The sequence below is a fragment of the Salminus brasiliensis genome, chromosome 2, assembly GCF_030463535.1.
Source record: "Salminus brasiliensis chromosome 2, fSalBra1.hap2, whole genome shotgun sequence".
Lineage (NCBI taxonomy): Eukaryota > Metazoa > Chordata > Actinopteri > Characiformes > Bryconidae > Salminus > Salminus brasiliensis.
In genome coordinates, this window is record NC_132879.1 from 26,219,843 (window position 1) to 26,243,034 (window position 23,192).

At 40.5% G+C, this 23,192-nt stretch overlaps 2 protein-coding genes across 2 annotated transcripts in view; one reads left to right on the plus strand and one right to left on the minus strand.

Annotated features, from left to right (window-relative positions):
* Positions 1 to 23,192, minus strand: part of LOC140548993 (small ribosomal subunit protein eS17) — a 351,034-nt gene that overhangs the window by 88,272 nt on the left and 239,570 nt on the right. The window lies entirely within an intron of this gene.
* Positions 1 to 23,192, plus strand: part of nell2a (neural EGFL like 2a) — an 80,717-nt gene that overhangs the window by 2,626 nt on the left and 54,899 nt on the right. Inside the window, exons 3-9 of the mRNA XM_072672165.1 lie at positions 6,869 to 7,019; positions 9,899 to 10,072; positions 12,345 to 12,441; positions 14,761 to 14,833; positions 14,939 to 15,021; positions 15,546 to 15,674; positions 20,156 to 20,258. Of these exons, the coding sequence (XP_072528266.1) occupies positions 6,869 to 7,019; positions 9,899 to 10,072; positions 12,345 to 12,441; positions 14,761 to 14,833; positions 14,939 to 15,021; positions 15,546 to 15,674; positions 20,156 to 20,258 (810 nt within the window). The remainder of the gene's footprint in view (positions 1 to 6,868; positions 7,020 to 9,898; positions 10,073 to 12,344; positions 12,442 to 14,760; positions 14,834 to 14,938; positions 15,022 to 15,545; positions 15,675 to 20,155; positions 20,259 to 23,192) is intronic.

Below are 23,192 nucleotides of genomic sequence, written 5' to 3' on the forward strand. Positions count from 1 at the left end.
TAGCTGCAGCAGCCAGCAGCACAGCAGTCAGGTAAAGACAGGGATCACATGAAATAGAGTACACAGGCAGGATGTGGGGAGAAGCCAGAACGCTCTCACCAAGAGATAACAACACAGAGTGCCTCCTTATCTGTATCTGTAACTGCTCCGTTGTGCTCATCTCTGTTTAGCAGCCACTTTCTCTGGGCTGCAACAGCGTGCTGAGAACATGAACGGAGGAGGGAGGCGTGGCTGAATACGAAGCATTTGTTTTGGTCTGAGATGTTGGTTCTCTAGCGCGGCATCTAGTGGCAGAAAGGATTGTATAGTGCTACTTTAAAATAACAGCTTCAAAATCATTGTGACGCCTCAATGGCTTGTTAAAGAGAGAATAGCATCTGTAACATTGCTACTTCAGGCTTGGCACGCTGCAACTGTGCGGCACTGTGGAACTTTGGAGAAGTGGGTATTTGTGTAAAATCCTAGATTACTCCTCACCGCCTCAGTCCACATGCTTCTTTCACATTCTGTATCTCTCAAAAGTCCAGAGATCCATGCAATTGTCTTTCTTGAGAGGAGGCTCAAATCTCAAATTCCTTTTCGGAGCCTGTGAGCAAGAAATACCAATATTCGCATTTTCGTAATTCTGCTTTAAGGCGACTCCACATAAAAGCTTGGTAGTACTTTTTAATGAGTAACAGGATCACAGCAGGGTCTACAACACCACCTGCATATGTAAAAGAGCCTGATACTCTCATTTCTCCCTGCTTCGCTTGTGCTATTGTGTGAGTTTCATATGTATTCTGTAGCAGTCAGTCTTATGCTATATTTGCTTGCTGCAATTAAAAACATGGAGTTTCGTGCTTATGTGTTTAGTAGCAGATAAACAAATATGCCTGGACCACTACAAGTGTTCTGTGCCAGCCTTTTAGACCAAAAAATCACCACCTGGTTTCTTCTACCACTGCGATCAATGGCAAATGCTGAGAAAATTAACCTCTGATGGAATGTTCTGCTTACTGCAGCAATGTGCCTCTGTCACTGCTTCAATGAATAACATGAAATGGATGATTTGCTGTTATGTTACTAGGATGTCTGTCAAGGACCTCAGCCAGAATGATGAGCGGTTTTTAGGATTTGTTTTATTAGAGATAAATCCAAACTATCATCCAAACTTTGCTGGATGTATAATGCAAATTTTTTTATATTTTAGACTCAAATATGACTCTGGGTAGAGCATTACAGAGCATTACAGCGTTAAACAGGTCTTGGGAGCGTCACCAAAGTTACATACTGCTGTGGCCGGCGTTATGAGCCCTGAGTAGCAATAACAGAGATGTCATTCTCCCTATTTCATCTCAGTGGAGTGATTTGTAGCTGTTATTTTTAGATACAGGTGTTACATCATGTTGCTTCAAGTCACAATATGCTTCTCTGAGCATATTATGAATTTCTGCAGGACTCGTAGAGCACTGTCCAACTTTATGTTCATTATAATGAAATGATAATTCCTGAAAGTCCTGTTTAATTGGGCTTACTACTGTGCAGTGTGTGGAATTTTGAATAAAAAATTAAAATAAGGTTTTTAGTATGATATCTTAAATGTGAAAAATTAAATAGTGACTTATTTTGACAATGTCAATGTTTTTTGTTGCGATATTGTATATGTACCATGTGCCTATCCCTACTCACTGCCCCCCTCTCAATGTGTGATAACACCAAGTCTGAGGTTTTTGTTGGTTTTGTAAGCCTCACAGTGTGTCTCAGTAAATGTGTTTACTGCTTTCTTTTATTTACATGTATTTGCAGCAAACCAATTCACGCGCCACTTGTTGCGACATAAACACATTACAGTGGTGACTACGCTAGACAAAATCACCTGATTGCAATCATTTGATGATATAATAGTTGTGACAGGCCTACGCTGATATTCTTTCTTGTAATTTCCGGGGGTCAGAAGTTGATGTGTAGGTGGAGAACTGATTTCTCCAGTAATGTTTTATGGTTAGCATGTTGATAAGGAAAAATGATCCAAATGGCTCAGCCTGAAAAGAAAATGTCTATCCAGAGTGAGGGAGGCCTGCCAGTCAGCTGCTCATGAGATGGGGAGGTGAATAAACCTCCTGCTTTGCCTCCTGGGGAGATGTGAGGAAGGAAGCAGGCGGCTCATGGCTATTCACTTATTCTTGCATTCTTTCATTCTCTTCTCTCTCTCTCTCTCTCGCTAATGCACATATCTTATACACGCCAGCTATTACCCAACACACATACATTTGTATGCACCACCTACACATCAGTTCAGTAAAAGAAGCTTGATGTGAGGATGCACCTAAGAGACCTACTCTGACTGACATTCAGATAGGCCCGAGGGACTGATGGGATAAAATTGGAGAGCCTCAGCTCTGTCTACCTCTCCTAATTGGGACAGGTGGCATGAATGCAGGAGAGGAGAAGTTGAACGCAGAGCAAGAGTGTAAACTGCTACATTGTTAGATCTATCAGTGCGACTTTTCTTATGGAAAGGCATCCTCAGGTGTGGGGTCTGTGCTTCCATCCAATTATACTTGTTATTTACAAATTCATTTTATGTGCTCTCGCACATAAACAGTTGTCAGTGTGTTTTTTTTTACAGCAGTCTAAAAATACACATTGGGATTCAGAGATTCTGCTAGAATCTGATATGTTAGATATGCTAGATATCTGCTAGAGATGGCACTGATCCGATACCCAACAGCAATATTATATTATACTGTATCATACCAGTTATATTTCTGTTGGTTTATGTGGGACGTTTAAATGAATAAAAATAGCTGTACAAGTCATGTTCTTGGCTTGATCTTTTTTAATCTTGTAGGGTAACAAAGTGTTTGAACAGTTTGAACATAGCTTTAGGTCACATTCCAACTATCCATCCAAGCCCCCTGGGCACAAAACTCTCTTGCGTGACACTCACAGCAAAGCTTCTGAGTCAAAGTGGCCGAGTACAGGCCGTCTGGAAAATCAGTCAGAGGCTGTGGCCCATAGTGCTGTCCCAGCAGGTTTGAAGGTGCCCTTTGGTGAGGGTTTCATATTTGTTCCAGAAGAATAGCTGCACTGATACAGCTGGTAGCACGAACACCCATTTTTTAAAGACTGCTGCACCCTCGATGTGTGTAATGGATGGATGGAGTGTCCGCGGAGGGTTTTTCATTACCATAATCAAGCTGAATGTGGAGCTTTGCTTGAAAACCTTCCCACACATTCTACTCATCTTGCCCAAGGGCAGGGATGTGTAATCATTGCGTCTGGCATCCCTGAAGTGCTGATCTAGGATCAGGTTTTCTTTTGTTTATGCCGGTGTTCGTCAGTGCCCGAATAGAGATTCGCAAAAACGAACCCAGAAACGGGAGTTTGACTGGGACATGTTGTGTGAATGTGTTTCAGAGATTGAAGCAGAGTAACTCTGAGTAATTTCCTCATGTGTATTGTGTAGGAATTCCCTCTGCATTAAATGTTTTGGAGAGTTCTTCTATGTATAGTTTTGTGCATGCTTTAATGTAATAGATTTCATAGAGGTTCTTCACTCTTCAAAACATTGTTGTTGGTCCAGACCTTTCTTTCGAACATCTGAGCACGTTATTGTTTTTGTGGTTCTGTTTAAAGCGCTTGATTTCTTGCTTTGTTTCTTGCTGGGCTCTGAATAATGGATGACAGGTATCAAAGCATAAGTTATACATTGTTTTTGTTATTACTTTTAAACCACGTCATTATCTAAAGTTACAGTAGGTGATACATTCAGCTGGGTGTGTTTGAGTGTAAGAAGATGAGACATTAGAATGCTAGGTAGGAGATGCAAGCCTGCCAGAAAAATCAGCATTATTCTTTACTATTGAACACCATGCTTTGTTCTGAAGCTTGAAAGCTGTGTCCTGAGGATACGATTAGAATGTCGATCTGTTGCCTAAAGCATTGTTTCCCACAAAAGGAGCTCAGAGCCCATGTGTTTGGTTTCTTCACAGTTCTACTAAAGACATGTTTACTTCCAGATCTTCTTTCAGAGATATTCCAGCTATGATATAAAGAGAGCTAAATGACTCCTTTGCTGTATAGCGAATGTAATTATTTTTCTCATTTCGAAGGGAAATTGCTGACTCTTGATGTGTGTTTTCCCTCTGCTGAAAAGCAAATCTGGTTCTGGTGGAGAACTGAGAATTGGGTTTTGTTTCAGAGTTGTCTCAGTGACATATGAGGCAGCTCCTATTGAGAGCAGGTGGTCACCCTCTATAGAAGCTTGCCAATACCTAATCGACCTGCATCTCCTGCAGTGCAACTATTGATTCCACCATGGTGAGGCTGACCAATGGAGAAAAAGGAGAGGAGCATTGCATGGGGCATGACAGAAGAGGATTTAACCATTTACTCTAGTTCGTTTTCTCCATTTTTTAGTCACGTCAGTGAGATAATTGACCAATTTTCCAAAGCAGAAGTGGTTAAGAGCTTCAGACCATATGGGAGGAGCTGTTTCTATGGATACATTTGATTTTTGATGCACTTTGGAAATCCTCATCATCCGTACCCATCTCTCCCTCAGTGTTTTCTATTCTTTCTGTTGCTGCCTGAAGAGACCCTGTGGTTGTGTGTGGAGATGAAAGGGTCATCCCGTGACAGGGTGGTGATGGTTCTCTAAGGGCAGTCAGACAGACTGAAACCTGCTGTGATTAAAAGGTGAAGAGTCATGAGGATCACTGTATTGCATTCAGCAATACATTAATATTAATATTAGTGTGTTCATAGGTGTGGTTAACAGTTTGACCCTCTCATACTGAAGCTCACATGACATTTCTAGTTTATAATAATTCAAATAATTTGTTCCTGCTGTCAAAGATCTAATTTTCTGTGTGGAGTCCGAAACAGAGTTCAGTCATTAATCAATGATTTTCAATTGAGACCATCTGCCTAGTGCTGTTTGCCACTTGAATGCCAGACAAGCCTTCTAGCATTGATCTGCAAAGGTTTTTAAATGTTTATTTCTGTCAAAATGTTGATCCACGTGTGTCCTAGCCAGAACCATGACTGTAAGGCTTTAAGGCATGCACCACATAGGCCCTGTCCATCTGCTCAATAGCAGCACATTGCATTCCCTGCATCTTTCCTCTTCTAGACAAGCATTGTTCTAGCATGCCAGTGCCTATGGGGACTCTCTCCATAGGTTTCCACACTAGTTAAAAAGTACCCAAACCCCCAAACATGACATTGAACTTCTGTGTTTGTTTGTTAATGAATGAATGAATGGCCTGTGTTATAGCACTCGGTGCTGTTTTAGACATGTTCATTAGTCTCAGTAATTTCAAAACCAGTAACCAGCATTATGCACTGAGTGTACATTGAGACTATGTGCACTGTGGAGCACCAAGGCTTTCCTCTAACTCTTTCTCAGTGCCAAGCCGAACCACTGTATTTTTACTTTGTGCCATGTGCGTTATATTAATTGGACACCCTTGCCAGCTGGAAGTAGCATGATTATTACTGGGAAGCCAGTGTTGTTGTAGTGGGCTGCCTGCATCACATAAGTGTGTCATGGCTTTCCTCAGCTGCCACAGTGAACCCTTTGATGTGATCGCTTCTGAGGAACCTGATCATTTATTGATGCCTCCATTAAAGTGGCAGAAACCGCTGCTGAGGGTACATGGGGAATGAGGCTGTGTTTAAGAGGGAGGCTAGAAAGAGCCACAGAAGCGTCATGAAAACACTCTCTCTCTCTCTCTCTCTCTCTCTCTCTCTGTCTCTCTCTCTCTCTCTCTCATACTCTCTTTCTCTTCTTGCGTGAGAAACTTCTAGAAGTTGATGTACTTGGATGTGCTCCGTAGGCCATGAAATCCACAAAGGTGAAAATAAATGTATAAGTAACTGAGTTGACTTTGCAGTTTTACCCTGTGTTAACATTTTTAGTTGTTTGGAAAACCGAGAGTTCAGTACACAGAACTTACATACTTCAAACCTCAAACTCTAGCTGTCTCCTCAATTGAAACAAAATCAAACATAACCAAAACAGGGCTGTAAAACGAGTCAATGCAAAGAGCCCTAAAACTACATGGCCACATGAACCAGGCCTTGTGAGCATGGCTTTTACTGTGCCAGCGATAACCTTGGAAGCAAACAGGGAGCCATGATAGGCTGTAAGCTAACTCTAGCTAACTGTCTGTCTTTTACCATCGCTTCTTTTCAGCGTCCGCACAAAGACAAACTGTTCAGCTAACTACCAAACTGGAGCTAAACACATGTCAAAAGACTTGTCAAAAGAAAGGAAAGTGCCGGCTTGTTTTTTCCCCCCGTTGGAACTCAAGAAAGCCAAACCTGAGGAAGCAAATGGAAGCTAGGCTATAAGCTAACCCGCCATTTTTAGCTCTTTTATGTATGGGCTCTCTTTACCTTGCTAACCACCCACTGCCCTAAGAGGACACAGCAAAAGGACAGCAGCAGTATCCATTAAAAATAGAACACTGGAATAATTACAGTATTAAACTAGTCAATAAAAGCAGAGTGTACCATTTTTTTCCATGAGCCCTTCATAAAAGGAAAATCAGTGGGTTTCATTGTAATGCATAATGACAGGATCAAAGAACAAGTTACAATGAACAAATGCATTCTTTGACACCTTTAACAAAAATCATATGAATCTTATCATATTGTTACACACACAGGATTTATAACTGGAATAAGAACTCCCATGTACCAGTGGCTGCCTTTTCAGCGTTGTGTGCATCAACTGTTCTGAATATATGTGTGAAAAAAGTGCATTTGTTGTTTGTATGTAGCCTTCCTTTATATGTTTGGCTCCTTCTATCCAGGCAAGAATATCTCTGCATGGACTCTGTTCCTTCAAATGTTCATGTTCATTGACTTTTGGCAGGGTCCCCTAGGAATGTGAGGGTACCGGAGGAGACGGCTCAGCGGATGCTGCAGAAACTGAGGGGGAAGAGTGAGTTCACCGTGGCTGTCACTCTGAAGCAGGAGCTGCTCAACTCTGGAGTCATCCTGTCCATCCATCGTGCTGAGCAGAGGTGCAGGATTTAGGGTTTCCTTCATTCAAATGTTTTTGTTTTTAAACCTCAATCTGACGTGCAGATTTGGGCATACGTAGTAGAGCTGTATAGTCCACACTTCAGGTCTTCAGGTCTAAACAGATACCCTTTGTTTTTTTGTACTACGTTTGAACTGATCAATCTATAGCTCCTGAATTCAACACTTTCTTATTTCAAGTTGCTGTAATATGAGTGAAGTGTTGCCTTATCTCACTTTTGAACAGACTGTCAGACTGCTAAATGTGTAATAGCTGTACACTCCGTGTGGCTACTTAGTGTTTTGACACAAGGCAGCTAACTTACCCACAGACAAAATCCTGCAGTTGCAGATATTAGCAGGGACTGAGCAGCTGCTTTTTTGTATTTCCCGCTTTAAAATTTCATCTCTGCAGGTGTTTCAGCTGCTTGTTAGCTTCCAAAAATGCAGATCAAAGACATATGAAAATGTAAACGATATCATACTCTGTGCAGCCTTTCTCAGAGTGCAAAATATGTAATAGGAACTCAGAATGAAGACAACGGGAAGTGGTTAAAATAGAACCTATTATAAAACATGAAAAAATGGGAGGTAAAATGCAGAAATTAATTTGCCCATCAAACCCTGTTACCTACAGAGAGACCTGTAGAAAAATATGCATAATCATCATGGAAACTGCCAGCTAATTTACAGGGTACATTTTAATTGAGGTTCTTCTTAATTGAGTAATAGAGTAGTTGAGTGATCATGACAGCCCTAGTCATAAAAAAAGCACAGCGTGAGGAAAACCATAGATTTTAACAACTGGTTTAGACCTTTATTTTCAGTTCGCTGGGCAGCATGCAGGAGGAAGGTCTCTCTCTCTCTCTCTTTCTCTCAGTCTGTCTCGCTTGCCCTGCTGTATTGTTCTGCAGCCTATGCTGCTCATCAGGACCTTTCTTTCTGCACTGTGACCACTTACTCTGCTCCCAAAAGGCTGATTAGAAGTTTCCCTCTCTCCAATCTGAGATTGGAATGGCTACTCAGCAGTTCTCCCCAGGCTTGACTGAGACTCACTAAAAACACTCCTAGTGCACCTGTGGTTTTCCTGATATAGGACTTTTCTACAGGCCTGTGCAGGGCTGTCCTTTTCTACAAACATTTTGTTCATGGTGCCAAGGACATATTTACTGAGAAGGGATCTGAAACTAAAGCTTTCTTCTTTTTTTTAAGGAATTCAGATAAAATAGGAAACCTGTCTCTGGATTTAGAAGGAAACTCTAAAGTACAATGCCCATTTAAGTGTTGCATTGTACTCTGGTTTAACCAATTTGGTAGATATTTTCCTCACTTTGCACTCCTGAGTTTTTCGATGGGAAAAAGGCATGAACCTCAATTATTCCCTGCACTAAAGCGATGAAAAGAGGCAAGTGCTAAGCTGCAGAAAGTGACGTGAATCAACTACAGTAGTATGACCGTAATTATATCAGCAGCGCTGTGTTCACTGAAGTCAGTGCATAATAAAGACTTTGTGAAAGATGTTAATTACATTGTATGCATTGTCGATAAAGCAGCCGTACACGCCGGTGCCACCCTGCACGCTACGCAAGGCTAAGGCCTGTATTGATATTCTTCTCCATAGTCGGATTTGAGCTGCCAGAAAACTGCAAGGCAAGAAGAAAAATAACTCATTAGATCCAGTTTGTAGATAAATCAACACTCGCCTGTCTGTAATTGGCTTCTCTCGAATAATGCTCTCAAGCGTGGTCTTAAAAAAAAAAAAGAGAGAGAGAGAGAAAACGAGAGAGAAGTAAAATTTGCTGGTCTGCACTGGCAGTGCAGCTGATGACTGCGCTGGCAGCTTCTTCCATTAACGTCACTCCTCATAGCGAATCTCAATAGAGCAACTCGGAGGTAATGCCACTGAATAACAATATCTGAGGCTTTCAGGGAATCACTGTGTTTTCTTTTCAGCGCCTGTAAAAGCTGCTTTTAAGCGTGATCGTGTCACAGGCTTGTTTTATGAAGCTCTGAGTGAGTTCTCCTTTGAAATGTTCATGGTTTCACCTTCACTTAAAAGCCAGGAAGCAACATACAGGTAACGCATTAATTCAGTTTCATAGCAGTGTCAGTGGCAAGGAGTGGAACCTGCCTATGTGGACTGTAAATCTCTTGGGCTGTTATTACAGTATGCGGCATATCTTGGAGAGAGATGGACACATTTATTATCATTAAAGAACAGTGTGATGCCTTCCAGCTGCTTGCTGCACCCCAGGGACACATGTCCAGTCCCCTGCTTCCGCAGATAGCGTAAAATATGCGACACATTTTCACTTCCCCACAGGGCTGTGCCTTTTACCACCATGATTTTTACGGTTTTATGTTCAGCATTGTTATTCTTTTACCCTCAGATAAAGCTTCATGAACATGTGGTCATCCTTTCTTTAGACAGTTTTCCGTTAGTTTCACTTTTAAATAAATTAAGAAACAAAGAAATTGTGCAATCCCTTACTAGCGGTGTAAGAAAATATTGATATATTAGAGTGATCATATCATGATATTATTTTTTGCAATACTGTATCAATTTTTAATTAATAGTTTATGTGCAGATTCATGGCAGACGGTGGTTCATTTTGGGTTGTGTTTAAAATCCTGACTGCTAGATAGCAGCGTGGTACCCTGTCTTCAGACACCACTGTTCTAATTGCATAAAAAATAAAGTTTTCTTATATATTTCTTTATATATAGTGATGTGTATCTCTAGGTTCTTATGTACACAGTTTAATCTATTACTACAGTAGATAGTTACACCTGGTTTAGGTATTTTCACCCTCAGTATATGTATCGTTTCTAACATGTTTGCTTGTCCATTGGTGTCTTTTTGTTGTTTGTATGTCTGCAGGTATTTGGAGCTGGAAAGCAGTGGGCAGAAGAGTGAAGTGCGTCTTCACTTCCAAGCCAAAGGACAGCAGACACACACAGAGATCTTCCCCTATACACTCGCGGACAACCAGTGGCATAAAGTCTCAGTGGCCATTAGCGCCTCCCATGTCACACTTTATGTGGACTGTAACAGGTACATAGACAAGTTCCTTAATTGTTCAATGGTCTTAACTCACTACAAAATGGCTTAAAATTGAAGTGAGTGATTTATTTGCTATGAACGTATACACTGTATGTCCAAATGTTTGTAGACACCCCTTCTAATGAATGCATTCTACTACTTTAAGTTGTACTCTTCGCTGACACAGATATGCAAATGCAGCACACCCACAGGGACTAGTCCTGTAGAGAAGTATTGCCAATTGAATTGGACTCAGATTGAATTGAAGTAGATAAACTTGAACCTATTAACACCATATCTAATAGCAGGCATAGACTAGATGTATAAAGCCCCCCAGCATTGAGTAGTGGAGCAGTGGAACTGTGTACTCTGGAATGATGGTGCTCTATTCAACACTTTTGGGATGAGCTGGGGAGTTTGGGATGAGGTGGGGTGCTGATCATACAACATTCTGACCTCACTAATGCTTTTGTCCCTGAATGCAATCAGATCTTCACAGCAATGCTCCAGAATCTAATAAAACGCCTTCCCTGAACAGTGGCGACAGTTACTCCAACAAAAGCAGGAGACACTCTTTTTTTAATACCCTTGATTTTGGAAGATACCATGAATGAGCAGGTGACTTAATACTTTGGACAAATAGTGTATTTGTATTCACATACTCTACATCCCGAAAGCAATCAATAAATCAAGTGCTCTGACAATAGAAAGAAAAAAAAAATCGTTATCTGTGAAAGCCACAGGACTGTAAATCCCCCCTTCCAATCATTTTCTTTGAACTGAATGAAACTGATAGATGGCCTACCTTTCCTCTTTACCTATCTACCTTACATCCCTGCTCACATGTGCACACCCTGCACATGCACTTATTTCCTCAATGCAGTGTCAGTTATATGGCTCTACATACGCACAGACAGCTGAAGGTTAACTGCAGATAAAGTTACACAGGGATCTACAAAAGCTTGCACTGCTTAAAAAAGAAAGAAAAGAAATACTGAAGCAGATTTAAAAAGAATGTGAATAAAACAAGAGGTCAAACCAAGGTTATGATTTTTCTGTCGGACCAGACAGAAATTTACAGGGAATTTCTCACTGTCCTAAATTATGTGGCCAATGTATCTAGCAACTTATGTAGCTCTATATATTGATCCAACGTTAATGTTAGCTAATCTGTAAGTGTACACTAGCTAGCTATGCTTGTCTTGTATGTACTCTGTGAGTGTGTGGATATTCAGCAATTTCTGCACTTTCAGTTTTGAGCAAGTTTCATTTGCAAGTACTAACCTTATTTTAATCTGCATTTGGCTTTGAACAGGATGTTTTACAAATGTAATGTGGCGATGTTGCTGGTTAGCTTATTTGTGTTTATTTGTAGTTTTTGAAAGATTTTTCAACTTGCACAAAGTCTAAGTATGTGTTTATGAGACTACCACCCCCTGCTGTGATGCGTTATTATGTGTTTTGGTGGTATGGCTTTGGAAGGAGAGCTGAAAGTAGAGGGTTAGTTTTTCCAATTTAGTTTTTTTTTCAACTAGGCCACACTTATTGCTTTGTATAAATTCACATACTCCAGCTTTAAAGCAACTCTATGTAGATTTTTTTTTTACCTTTAAATCACCTGTAACAGGGAGAATACCATCTCTATTATTTCAACTCTGGGCTCAGCATTCTACTTACTACACTGTGTAACTCTGATAAAGCGGATAGAACAATGTGACGCTGCGTAACCCGAGTCATATTTGTCCTGTAATATTGCTCTACCACTACAGTCTTTCACATGCTTCTTTTACTTTCAGTGCTGTTCTGTATCTCTCAGCTTGTCCGGAAATGCATGTGTATAGCTCGCTCATTAGGGGTGGCTCAAAGCATGAATTACACTTCCCGATTGTAGAGGGAACCCAGGAGCTAGATATATCAATTCTCATACAATGCTTCTTTAGGGTTGAGTGTAATTGTACTTGAATTAAATGTGTTGTTTACTTTTTCCTCATTTTCGACACTTATCTAAACATTACACCCACGTCTAACACACAGCTATGAATAAATAGCCAATTTTAGTCACACTTAAACAATGAATGTTAATTTGTTTATGCAACTGGTGAATACTGATACAGGCAGATGATGCAGTACCATCTGGATTCATTTATTGATTCATGCATTTTTACCACTATTTAGTACTAAGTGGATTAACCCTGTACAGCTAATGAGGGAGTAGAGATCATTTTGGTTGCAGCCTCAGATCAACAATTAAGAAATTGTGACTATATGTTTTGTTCTCGTGTAGAATCTATGAGAGAGTGGTGGCTGTCCCACTCATGGACATCCCCGAAGATGCGTCCCTCTGGATTGGACAAAGGAACAGTGCACATGGCCTATTCAAGGTATTTTCCATTATCTCTGTTCAGCTAAATATTGTAATTCTAACTCCCATATTCCAGAAGACGCCCAGTTGTTTTCATTTTAAAATAGCCGTTTCTTTATCAGATGGAAAAGGGGGGATTTTTTTTCTGAGCAGCTGCTCCTTTTGAAGTCAATCCCACTTTTCAGCTGCCCCCTACAGTGATAAATTAGACTATCACACCACCACACAGACGTTCAACCATTTAAACATGCTGCTAGTGCGCGTGTGCGTGCAAGAGACTCTTTGAGATGTTTAAGTGCTGCTGCAGGTTGTTAGGCTTCTTCAACTTTAATTGGCAGATGAAGGAAGTCTTGGAGGTCATTTTTGCATCTTAACGAGCATTTGTCAGCTCCCACCCCCTTCTCTGTCTCCACGGAGACATTGATTAGCACTCAGATATTCGTCTCACTTTATGTGAAAGGGAAAAAAACAGCAGCCGAATATCAGGACAATGAAACACATGGCCTGTTTCCTATGACTACGTATGGACAGGCTCTTTTTTTTTGGCCTTTTTTAATATTTATTTTAATTGGTCAGTTTTCCAATTTGGAGAAATAGATAGCACAGGTATCAGCAAAGCGTACCTGTAAATGACATATTGATAAACAGCTTGAGCCTGTAATGGTTGCCGTGTAGGTAGGGTGTACCATTAGCATTAGGTCTATGCAGAAAGGATTCTACACTTGTTGACCTTGCATGTTGACTCTAATGGAAATGATCAGTGCATGTGTACCCTCTCTTCCTCCAGCACGGAGGGAGCCTAAATTGCATCCTGAGCCTTTCCACAGCCGAACAGCCCACCTCCATTTCCCCGTAGCATGCCATGAAGAATCCGCAAATAGTTTTGTTCGGTTTTGAATTTATGGTTTTTAAATTGAAGTGGCAAGACAATTTCGAAAACAATTTCTCATAAATCGCACCATTCCTCTCCTTCGAGGAAGGGGGGGTCGAATGTGCTTGGGGAAAGCGAGATGGCCGAGTTGCCATGGATACAGAGTGTCTATACGTGATGTTGCGCTTGTGTGGCTTGGCCGGAGGACAGAAGGTGATCAAATTAAGGCACCTTTGAGGCAAATTTAATTTGGATCTCATAGTTATGCTTATCAAAGTGAGACGGTGAGTGCTGGGTTACGTTCATGTCTTCTCCATCATTGCTTCACTTTACATTGCATTATGTTCAATTACCAGAGCGAAGAGGGCTGCCCACCTGTGAATTAGCCTCAGACGGGCCCCGCAAATAAGAACTCGCTTTTCTTAATGCTTATGGACTGCATGAAACGTACAGCTATCTGAATACTGAACGTCTTTATCTACGATGAAGTACTTAAATGCATGGAACTGCAGAAATACGTACTCATCTAAATAAACTGAATGAACTGTAGTTTAAGTGGAGTATTAAACTATATAAATAGCAAAAAATATCACTTTTATATCATTTGAAGACATTTTCACAACACACGGTATGTTAACTCTAGTCATGCCCTGTTTTAAAGGCTGCTAGCTGAAACTCAGTACAATGATTTTTAGTTAAAAATTGATGAACCACATTTAAATAAAAAGGAACAAATGAAGCCCTTTGATGTAATATGCAGCTGGTCAGTGTCCTTTAAATGTGCCAGAATACATTTATTGTTATTCTTTGACGTAAAACGAGTACATATGTGGCAAAAAAGCTCATATGTTCTTTTGTTTAGCATGAAACATGCTCATTTTTCCTTTTTTTGGAGGACTTTTCCTTTTACTGTTAGCAAGCTGAAAGGATTGTAGCCGGGTTAGCTTTTAATCTTGTCCTCTATTTGGCTTCCTCGAGGCTTACTGGTAAAGTATAAGCCAATACCTTCCTTCTGATGTGTGTTTAGCTCCAGTTTGGTAGTCAGCTGAGGTAGTCCAGTTTGTTTTTAATAGACAATGGAGGGAAGAGATGGTCATCGCTTTTGCTTCATTGAATACTGAGCTTAGGATCCCTGCAACAGTGTTTGAGGGTTATGGTATGCCAGTTCCATGCACTGAACTCTCCTTATTTAACTTTCTAGGGCCCCTTTACAGAGAAGTTCCTTAAGTACTGATAATATCCACAATATCCTTAGAAATGCCAATTGTTTATGACAGAAACAACATTTATTTAGGATAACAATAAATTATTCGCCTCTTTATCACCACCCCACTGTGGTAACGCTAGTGTAAAGCCCCAAACAGGATGTCAATATAGCATCACAGCCAACCAATGTTTGTGTCTCAAGTCATACAGAGGTTTATATATCTTGCACTTGATTAAAATGACCTCTTTCTGCAACTACAGGGGGTGATGCAAGATGTTCAGATTCTTGTGATGCCTCAAGGTTACATCACCCAGTGCCCAGATCTAAATCGCAGTAAGTACATTCCAGATGCATTCAAATTATTACTGCAATAAGAAGGATAAAAAATACAGCCTACAGTCTGTACTTTCATCTAACTGCGTGATTAATGTTTTTTAGCATGTCCAACCTGTAATGACTTCCATGGACTTGTACAGAAAATAATGGAACTCCAAGATATCTTGGCTAAAACATCTAGCAAGGTAAAATACATAGCTTTTTTTCTAACATTGCAGCTTTAATGCAGTGGATGGCTAATGCATTGGTTGAGTATCTTTTTATTGTAAGCAGTTTAATGTGAATTGTTTATTTTTCTTCAAAGACAGTGATTTCAAAGCATGAGATGCTTTTTAATTACAATTTCCGAGCTGCAGCTTTAGCAAATTGACATCTTTTCTTTTCTTTTAAAACGTTTTAAGTGCAGTTTCTGAGCACATGCACTCATTTCAGAATACTTTTTTCATATTGATTGTCCACAAAAAGTGGAGTGCAATCAACAACCAGTGTTTAGGTATTGAGCTCTCTCTTAATCACTCAATCAAGTGTTGTTTTTCAGACCACAAGAAGCACCTATTTAGTCTTCATTGCGTTCTGTTTTGCCTGTTGCATTCTTTACAGCTGCACTTAAGTTCATTATTGCCTAAAGAAAGACTGTAATGGGCATGAGCGACCCCCCAAACCCACCCCCCCAGGTCATTCTTTCGTCTCTGTGTGTGTTGTGGCGCAGCTGTCGCTGGCAGAGGAGCGGATGAACGGCCTGGATAATTGCTATTGTGAGCGGACGTGCAGTGTGAAGGGAGTGACCTACAGAGAGGACCAAGCCTGGACAGATGGCTGCAAGAACTGCACATGCTCGGTGGGTTGGATGTCCTCTGCATGTGGAGAGTGCAGCTCCCAGTAGTGCCCCACTGCCTTTATTATGGGCAGCAGTTGCCCCCCTCAGGGCGTTAAGTGGGGAGAGGGGGATATAATAAGAGAAGAGGCACAGAACAGGGTATGTGGTGGTTTGTCTTTGTTGAGAAACGCCGGGGAAGTTATACAATGGTCGCTGCATAATTAGCTGCATAATAAGGTTTATCCTCCTGCACAGTGGACGTAAACACATTTAGACTCTGATATATGTCTTGGACTTCATCACGCTGGGACTTGACTATAATGTGGCAACATCTAAACACTGCTAGAGCTGGATGATATACACTATATGGACACCTGTTCATTCATTGTTTCTTCAAACTCAAAAGTATTAAAAAAAAGAATGTTTCCTGCTTTTGTTGGAGGAACTGTCTCTACTGTCCAGGGAAGGCTTTCTACGAGATTTTGGAGCATTGCTGTAAGGATTTGATTGTATTCAGGGACGAGAGCTTTAGTGAGGTCAGAATGTTGGATGATCACCACCCCAGCTCATCCCAAACTCCTCAACCAGGACTACTGGATGGAACACCAGCCACAGTTTCTCTGGGGGGGTGTATACTCCTTCAGCCAAGGCCTAGCAATAGGCATGGTTCGTGTTTATCTGCTCCAGGGAGTCTTATTCTATTGGCAGTACCTTTTAGGGACTAGACATCTGTGTCAATGAAGGGGTGTACAAAAATATTTGGATATATAGGGTATTCTCTATATCTATTTCAGTACATTGTGATATTTCCACACCATCATTTTAATTTCAGGTTCTGTTGATAGTTATACTGTGAATGGTAACACTTAATTATGGTAATGTTGCTTCTGCCAAACAGTTTAGTGTTTTATATTCTATTCTATTTTGTGCTCAAGGGATCCGGAGTCTAACATTTAAAGGTGCCAAAGACAGCATTTATTCAGTATTCAAAATTCTTATTTGATGTATAAATAGTATTTAGTATATAGTACCAATAGTATATAGTACTTATTGGTTTGTTTCAGGTTCCTACAAAGCCTGTAGAAGTCGCATATTTTAGGTGCACGTATTTGTCACTGTACAGTGTACACTGTACAACGAAATGTGTCCTCCGCATTTAACCCTTTTGGTAGTGAACACACACTTGTGTTAGGGGCACACATGTGTTAGGGGCAGTGAGTACACACACACCCAGAGCGGTGGGCAGCCAACTCCAGCACCCGGGGAGCAGAGAGGGTAAAGGGCCTCACTCAAGGGCCCAACAGTGGCAGCTTGCCGAGCCCGGGAATCAAACCCACAACCCTGTTATCGATATCCCGGCGCTCTAACCGCTGAGCCACCACTGCTTTATAGTATAATAAGAAAAAACTTATTTATTAACACATTTATTCCTGAGTCTTACTGGATAGTGGTGTTGTGCTCTCATTATGTGCTTTTGGCAAGCTAAAGAGATTGTAGATCGGTTAACTTTTATCCTTCCCCACCTTGCGTCCTCAGGTATGGCTTTCTCAAGTCTTAGTGTTGTTATTTCTTCTTCTGAAGTTTGTTTAGCTCTGGTTTGATAGTTATTTCAGGTAGTCCAGTGTGTGTCCAAGGAAGTGGACGTTAAACAGAAATGATGGTAATAGATAGTGTCAGCTAGTGGTAGCTTTTAGCTTAGTGTGGAGTCTGAGCTTCCCTTCTGCAGATACTGGCTTAGGAAAAGCTGTAGTTGCAAGGTGTGGATCTGCATTGTCTGTTGGTTATGTGCTGCTCTTTAGTTTTAACAACACCAAATTCTCCTGAGATTGTCATCATATTTCACTGTTTTGAAATATTTGACTAGAGTATTTGACTTTTTGTTTGTGAAGTGTACATTTTGAGGGGGTTGAATATAATGAGTCAAGACTGTTATTGTTTTGCTTATACAGGATTGTCTTTTGAAGGAGGAGACAATAGCGTTAAGGTTTATGGTTTTAGATTAGGTAAGATTTATCTCTCATTACACAGCAATGGCAAGATAAATACAGTCTGACATTCTGGGGCTTTGTTAACTGCACTGTTGGTTTAAAGAACATGTTGAACCGTTGAACCATTAAACAAAAAAAAAAATCATTAAGTTTCTGTTTGGTTAATGTTAAGATGAACATATATGGCTATTACGTATAGTAAAGTGTAGTATAGCATAGCATAGGGTCATTAGTTTTTTAATGCTAAGCAAAATCTGAAATTGTGATACTGTGGAAAATATGATGATTTGTTCAGTATCGCCCAGCATTACACCCTGTGCTGTTTAACATACATCCAGTATCTGTGCTGTTTGACTATTCTTGCTCTTCTATTCTGCTTATTGACTCAGTGAAGCTGTTAGCTTCAGTATACATTTGCGTGCAGTAGCTATTGTCTAGCCCAATTTAGCAATTAAGCAATCTGTAATTACCTAATCAGCCATGTTCTTCGCCTTACAGAAAGCTTAGCGATGCCAGTGATATCAGCTGTGGAAAGGTCGTATACTAGAAGGTTGTGTCTCCTCTCACTCCTACGCACTGTTCCTCTTATGTGCTTATCTTTAATGTGGAATAGAGGAAAAAAAGGCTGATGGAGAGACCTTTACATAGAATACAATTTGCCAGTATACATCTGTATGTATTCTGTAGCTGGGTTTCATTGTGTAGTGTACCTGATGCCTAACCTCTTTTAGAAGCACTTTTGTGTGACTGACAGTGCGTATTGTGATGTATTTTTTTTGCCATTCAGTGCACTTCCAAAGTACATCAGTGAGGAACTGTGTAATAACAACAGTACACAAATAGAAGTGGTTTTAATGAGGGATGCACCAATCCGGCATTTTTATGGACAATTCTGATTCTGATTTATTTACTTTCACATTTCCACTACTTTATGTTAGCCAATGATGCAACATTTTTAATATCATTAAAAATGATATATATATAGCCCCCCCCCCCAATTTAGTCATGGTCAGTTCCCACTAGCTAGGACTCCCCTGACACATAAGGCTACCTCCGAGACACATAAGGCCAGCCACCTTATCATCTTTGAACTGTTACTTATTGGGATGTATCGATCCGATCCAGTGGAATCAATCCAGGTCTGATTTAATGGATCAGGTATCAGCTATTTTAATTCAAATCCAGTTCTGACACCATCTGGTGTCCTCACAACGCCATTACCGGACATTATTGCCCAGCTGGCTTCAGTAAGAACATTCTCAGAAGGTAAATCAAAGAGTTGAGAGTCTGCAGTGGGGCGCTATTTTACAGTGGCACATGACAACAGACCATAGTATCTGAAACTATAGAAAACTATTACTGAAATCTGTTTTACCCGTAGGAGTACCAAGCACCATTCCTTGTTTTTAAACCAGCACTGAAGAGCACAGAACCAAGTGGAAGCTAATGCTGATGTGAATACACACAAGTCTATAGAAACTCAAATCATAGCTCATTCAGCTCACTGTAAAACAGTTATTTCACATCAGTAGTCAACAAACAACAGATATCAATCCAGAGTGTGTACCACTACACACACACAAACACTCACAAAGTGACCTGACTGGAACTGGGAGCTGAATGGTCAAGGAGGGGTGTCAGACTTTTTAAAAAAAGTCTCTACTAAACTAAATCAATCAGTCCAGAATGTTTTAGTGTACAAACGGCTACTAAAAATAAAGCGATTTTACTGAACGTAATTAATCAGCAACACATCTTACCTAAACTGTGTGGCTGTATTATTTCTACCAACACAAAGATCAGAGTATCTGCTGATACTCAGCATTAAAAGATTCTGGGGCAAAGACTTGGGACACACATACTAATGTTACTAATGTAACATGGGACAGCTGAACATGCTTGGAGGAGAATGCCAGCTGCCAGTTCTGTTACTCCAGAATGCTTGTGTTGTCTAGCATTGTGCTGTAAGACAAGAGGAGAAGTGGGCCCATCCAACCCACCTAGAGAGAGAAAGAAAGAAAGGCCTATTCTATCCTATGCTCTCTGGGACTTCTTGCTACGGCTGGGGCATCACCCAGGATTGTGATCTCCTGATGGTTGAGGCAATGCCTAGATTGCTTCCCCACTAGTAAGTAAGACGCTGTTTACCAAAATGCATCCTACATAACAATTCTGTGACATTTTGGAATATGTGTTGCAGCAGCAGCTTTAAAGTACAGTGAACTATGGTGACCAAAATAAAAATAATAAATTAGTCAATTGCTGATTGTGAGATAGGTGTAAAAATCACCCTATTATAGTCTTGTACGATTCCAATCTTGCTCTACTTGGATCGTGCATCCCTAGTTTTAATTACAGTTCCATTGATTGAGCTATCTCATCTACTTCTATTGGCAAGAAAGAAAGGTTCTCCTCCTCCCACATTTCTGACAAGGGTATTAATCGATCTTATGGATTCTGGCTTGGCTAAGCTTTGAATATTTGAGTGATGTGCTTTTTATTCTTGTCTTTCAGAATGGCACAGTTCAGTGTGAAACCATTGTGTGTCCCCCCCTGGAGTGTCCTGATGGTTCAGTTCCCGCCTATGTGGCAGGAGAGTGTTGCAAGAAATGTCAGCGTGAGTAGATACACACACATACGTACATACACACACAAACACCTCTCACTACAGGCATGTGCACATCCACTTCTTTCTGCCAAACTTGCCTTTACTTCCCTCACACTCCCACACAACACATACACAAACACACACACTACAGATATTGTAGCAGTGCTTTTCATTGCTCGCCCCCACAGGGTTGCCTGACAACTGACCACATCTCTCCGTTGCTTAGCTACATGCTCACCATGTCTCCTGAGGTGTCATCCAGTACATATACATATCCGAATAAATTATTCACTAGCAGGCAATAAAACAGAGCCCTCTGGGGAATATGCAAATGTGAACTTGAATTTAAACGGCTTGCCCTAATGGGGGATCTTCACGATATTGGTTTCACTTAGCTTTGGCACTTTGTCTTCATATTCGTTGCGCATTAGATGCTGGCCTCTTGCCTCATACCTGCCAGCGTAGTATTAATTCCTATTTCATCGTTATCAGAAGCAAAATGTTTACTTCAAGCCAAGCCCGCGGCCCGCGACCTCTAGCAGTTAATAGCTGGTGAACATAACAACACTGAAACCATTTTTTCCTCCCAAGATGCGCCTTTCATTCCCTGCCATAAACACAAAGCACAAACTCTCTCAGAGAGACGTATTATCTAATAATGCCACTAAAGTACTCTACAAATATTTTTTGGTATAGTGGTGGTGGTGTTTTGTCAGAGTGGGCATCAAACTTTCTGCCTGAGGGGTTGGAATGGTGTTAGCATTTAAGCTTGATATGTGGTGCAGCCTTCTACATAATGTAGCTTCTTAATAGTGAAATCATAGACCTATAAACACTTTAAACACAATTTGGCTCAGAATGTTTCTCTGCTGTGAGAACAGTCGAGTATATTTGCTATCCATATTGTTCATTGTATTTATCTTCCATGACTTTATCAGTCACTAACTGTGTTATCTATTTGTTAGTTGCCTCTGACCAGTACTACATGTATTTTTCTGAAGGAGGTTTACCCAAAGCTTTACAGACTCATACAGGCTGACAGGAGATCTGTGTAAACACAAACAGGTTTTCTCAGGCCCTTAATACACATGTTGATGACATTACTAAAATAATTCTGCTTATTTTTCAGTTTTAAGTTGGTAAGTAAAGGGAGAGAAAAACAACTCATGCTAAAACTCCTTTAAAGCTGGGTGCTTTTTTTAACATTCATTTTTATCCTCTTGCAACTACAAAAGCTGTGACTTTTTCATTCAGACTCTATAACTTTCATAAAGTTACTACTGGAGAAATTGGCCAATGTAAGGTGGACACTTCAAAGCACTACTTTGGGCAGTTTCTTGAGGAGCTGCTTGTATTCTTCTACCTAAAAAAGTCTCCTCTAAGCCCAAATGTTGATTTGTAGTAGCAACAGAAGCCAGTAACTGCAGGGATTCAGTCCAGTTTAGTAGTATCAATAATTAGGATTTCAGTTGTGTTTAATGGTGGAACTGGCGTTTAGCTTCTCAAGAGTCAGAAAGTAGAGGGGGGTTCTCTGAGGGTTTTTTTTAACACACACACACACATACAAACTCAGGGTGTTTTATGTAAGTCTTTTTGTAAGTTAATGCCCTCCTGCTATCGCTATGGTGTATCGCAACCCTCTGTGTCTTGCACATGAAGACAAACAGGAGGCTAATTAGCTGAGCTTTGTGTTCAGAATGACGGGACTCCACTAAAGAGCTTTCCCTTTTAAACCATCCTCTTATCAACACACTTCTATCACACGCACACACGCACACACATACACGCTTACACGTGTACAACGCCACCCCCTCCTCCAGCAAAAGTTTATTCTCTTTCATGCTTATGAGAAGTGAAGCATCTCAGCAAATTATGTTTGCTGTGTTTTGAAGTATAATTGCTGTCACATAGCTGCTGCTACGTTGCTGGGAGGTACTTTGTTCATTTAAACAGGATTTTTTTCGGGGGGATTTCATGTGTTGTTGGTCTTTGCTAAAAGTCATGTCAAAGTCATGCCCACTAAGTGATGCTTCTATAGATATGTGATGTTTTTTGCCAGGATGCAGTATTGCATAGAAATATGTTCTAGGATGAATGATCACTTCAACAAAAGGCTTTAGCTTTCTCACACTCCTATACTATTTACAATGTGATTGTATTAAAACAAATGCCTTATAAAAAAAAAAAAAACAGAACCTCACTCAGTCATCGACTTTGCTGTCTGACCCGTCCCCTGCTGTGGTTTATCGAACACTCGAAGAAGAGCTGTGCTTAAGTTATGTCAAATTACTGTCCGTCTTGGAGTCCCTTGAGCAGAACCACTGTATTATATCTAGCTGTATGAGGGCACAGTGTTATCAGAGGGGATGAGATAAGAAGGCCGCCTGCAGTGCAGACACTGGAAGGTCTTTACATTAGTGCAGTAAGAAACACAGAAGAAAGCCCTTCTACAGCTTTGGTTAGACTGATGCCAGGTTGATGAACAAGTTCCAGTGGTACAGGAATCCTATTGTAGTACAGGAATCCACTTCTTTAAGCCTCTTCTGTCACAAAGTTAACAGAGAATGTGCTCTCTGTGAATTCGCAAATTATGTGGATTACTTTCGTAGCCAGGTTGATTAACTGGAATATTCTCAGGAGCTTTGACTGGAGTGGCATAGTCAGATTTGCTTTCAGCCTGGGTGTTTGAGGCTTAGTGATGGGCTGTCTACAGGGTGAGCTGTCTGTGGTGCTGAATCAACAAGTCAGTATATCATCACTTGTTTTTCCATTTTTGCTGTTTTTCACTTACATAATTGACATAACTTTAATCTGGTGGTTGTTCTTTACATAGCATTAACATTTAATGATGAATGGACCAATAGAAATGCTCCAAAATGACTTATATATGATAAAATCATTTCAAACTGACTTACAAAAGTTAAGAAAGTTAAGAAGTTTTTT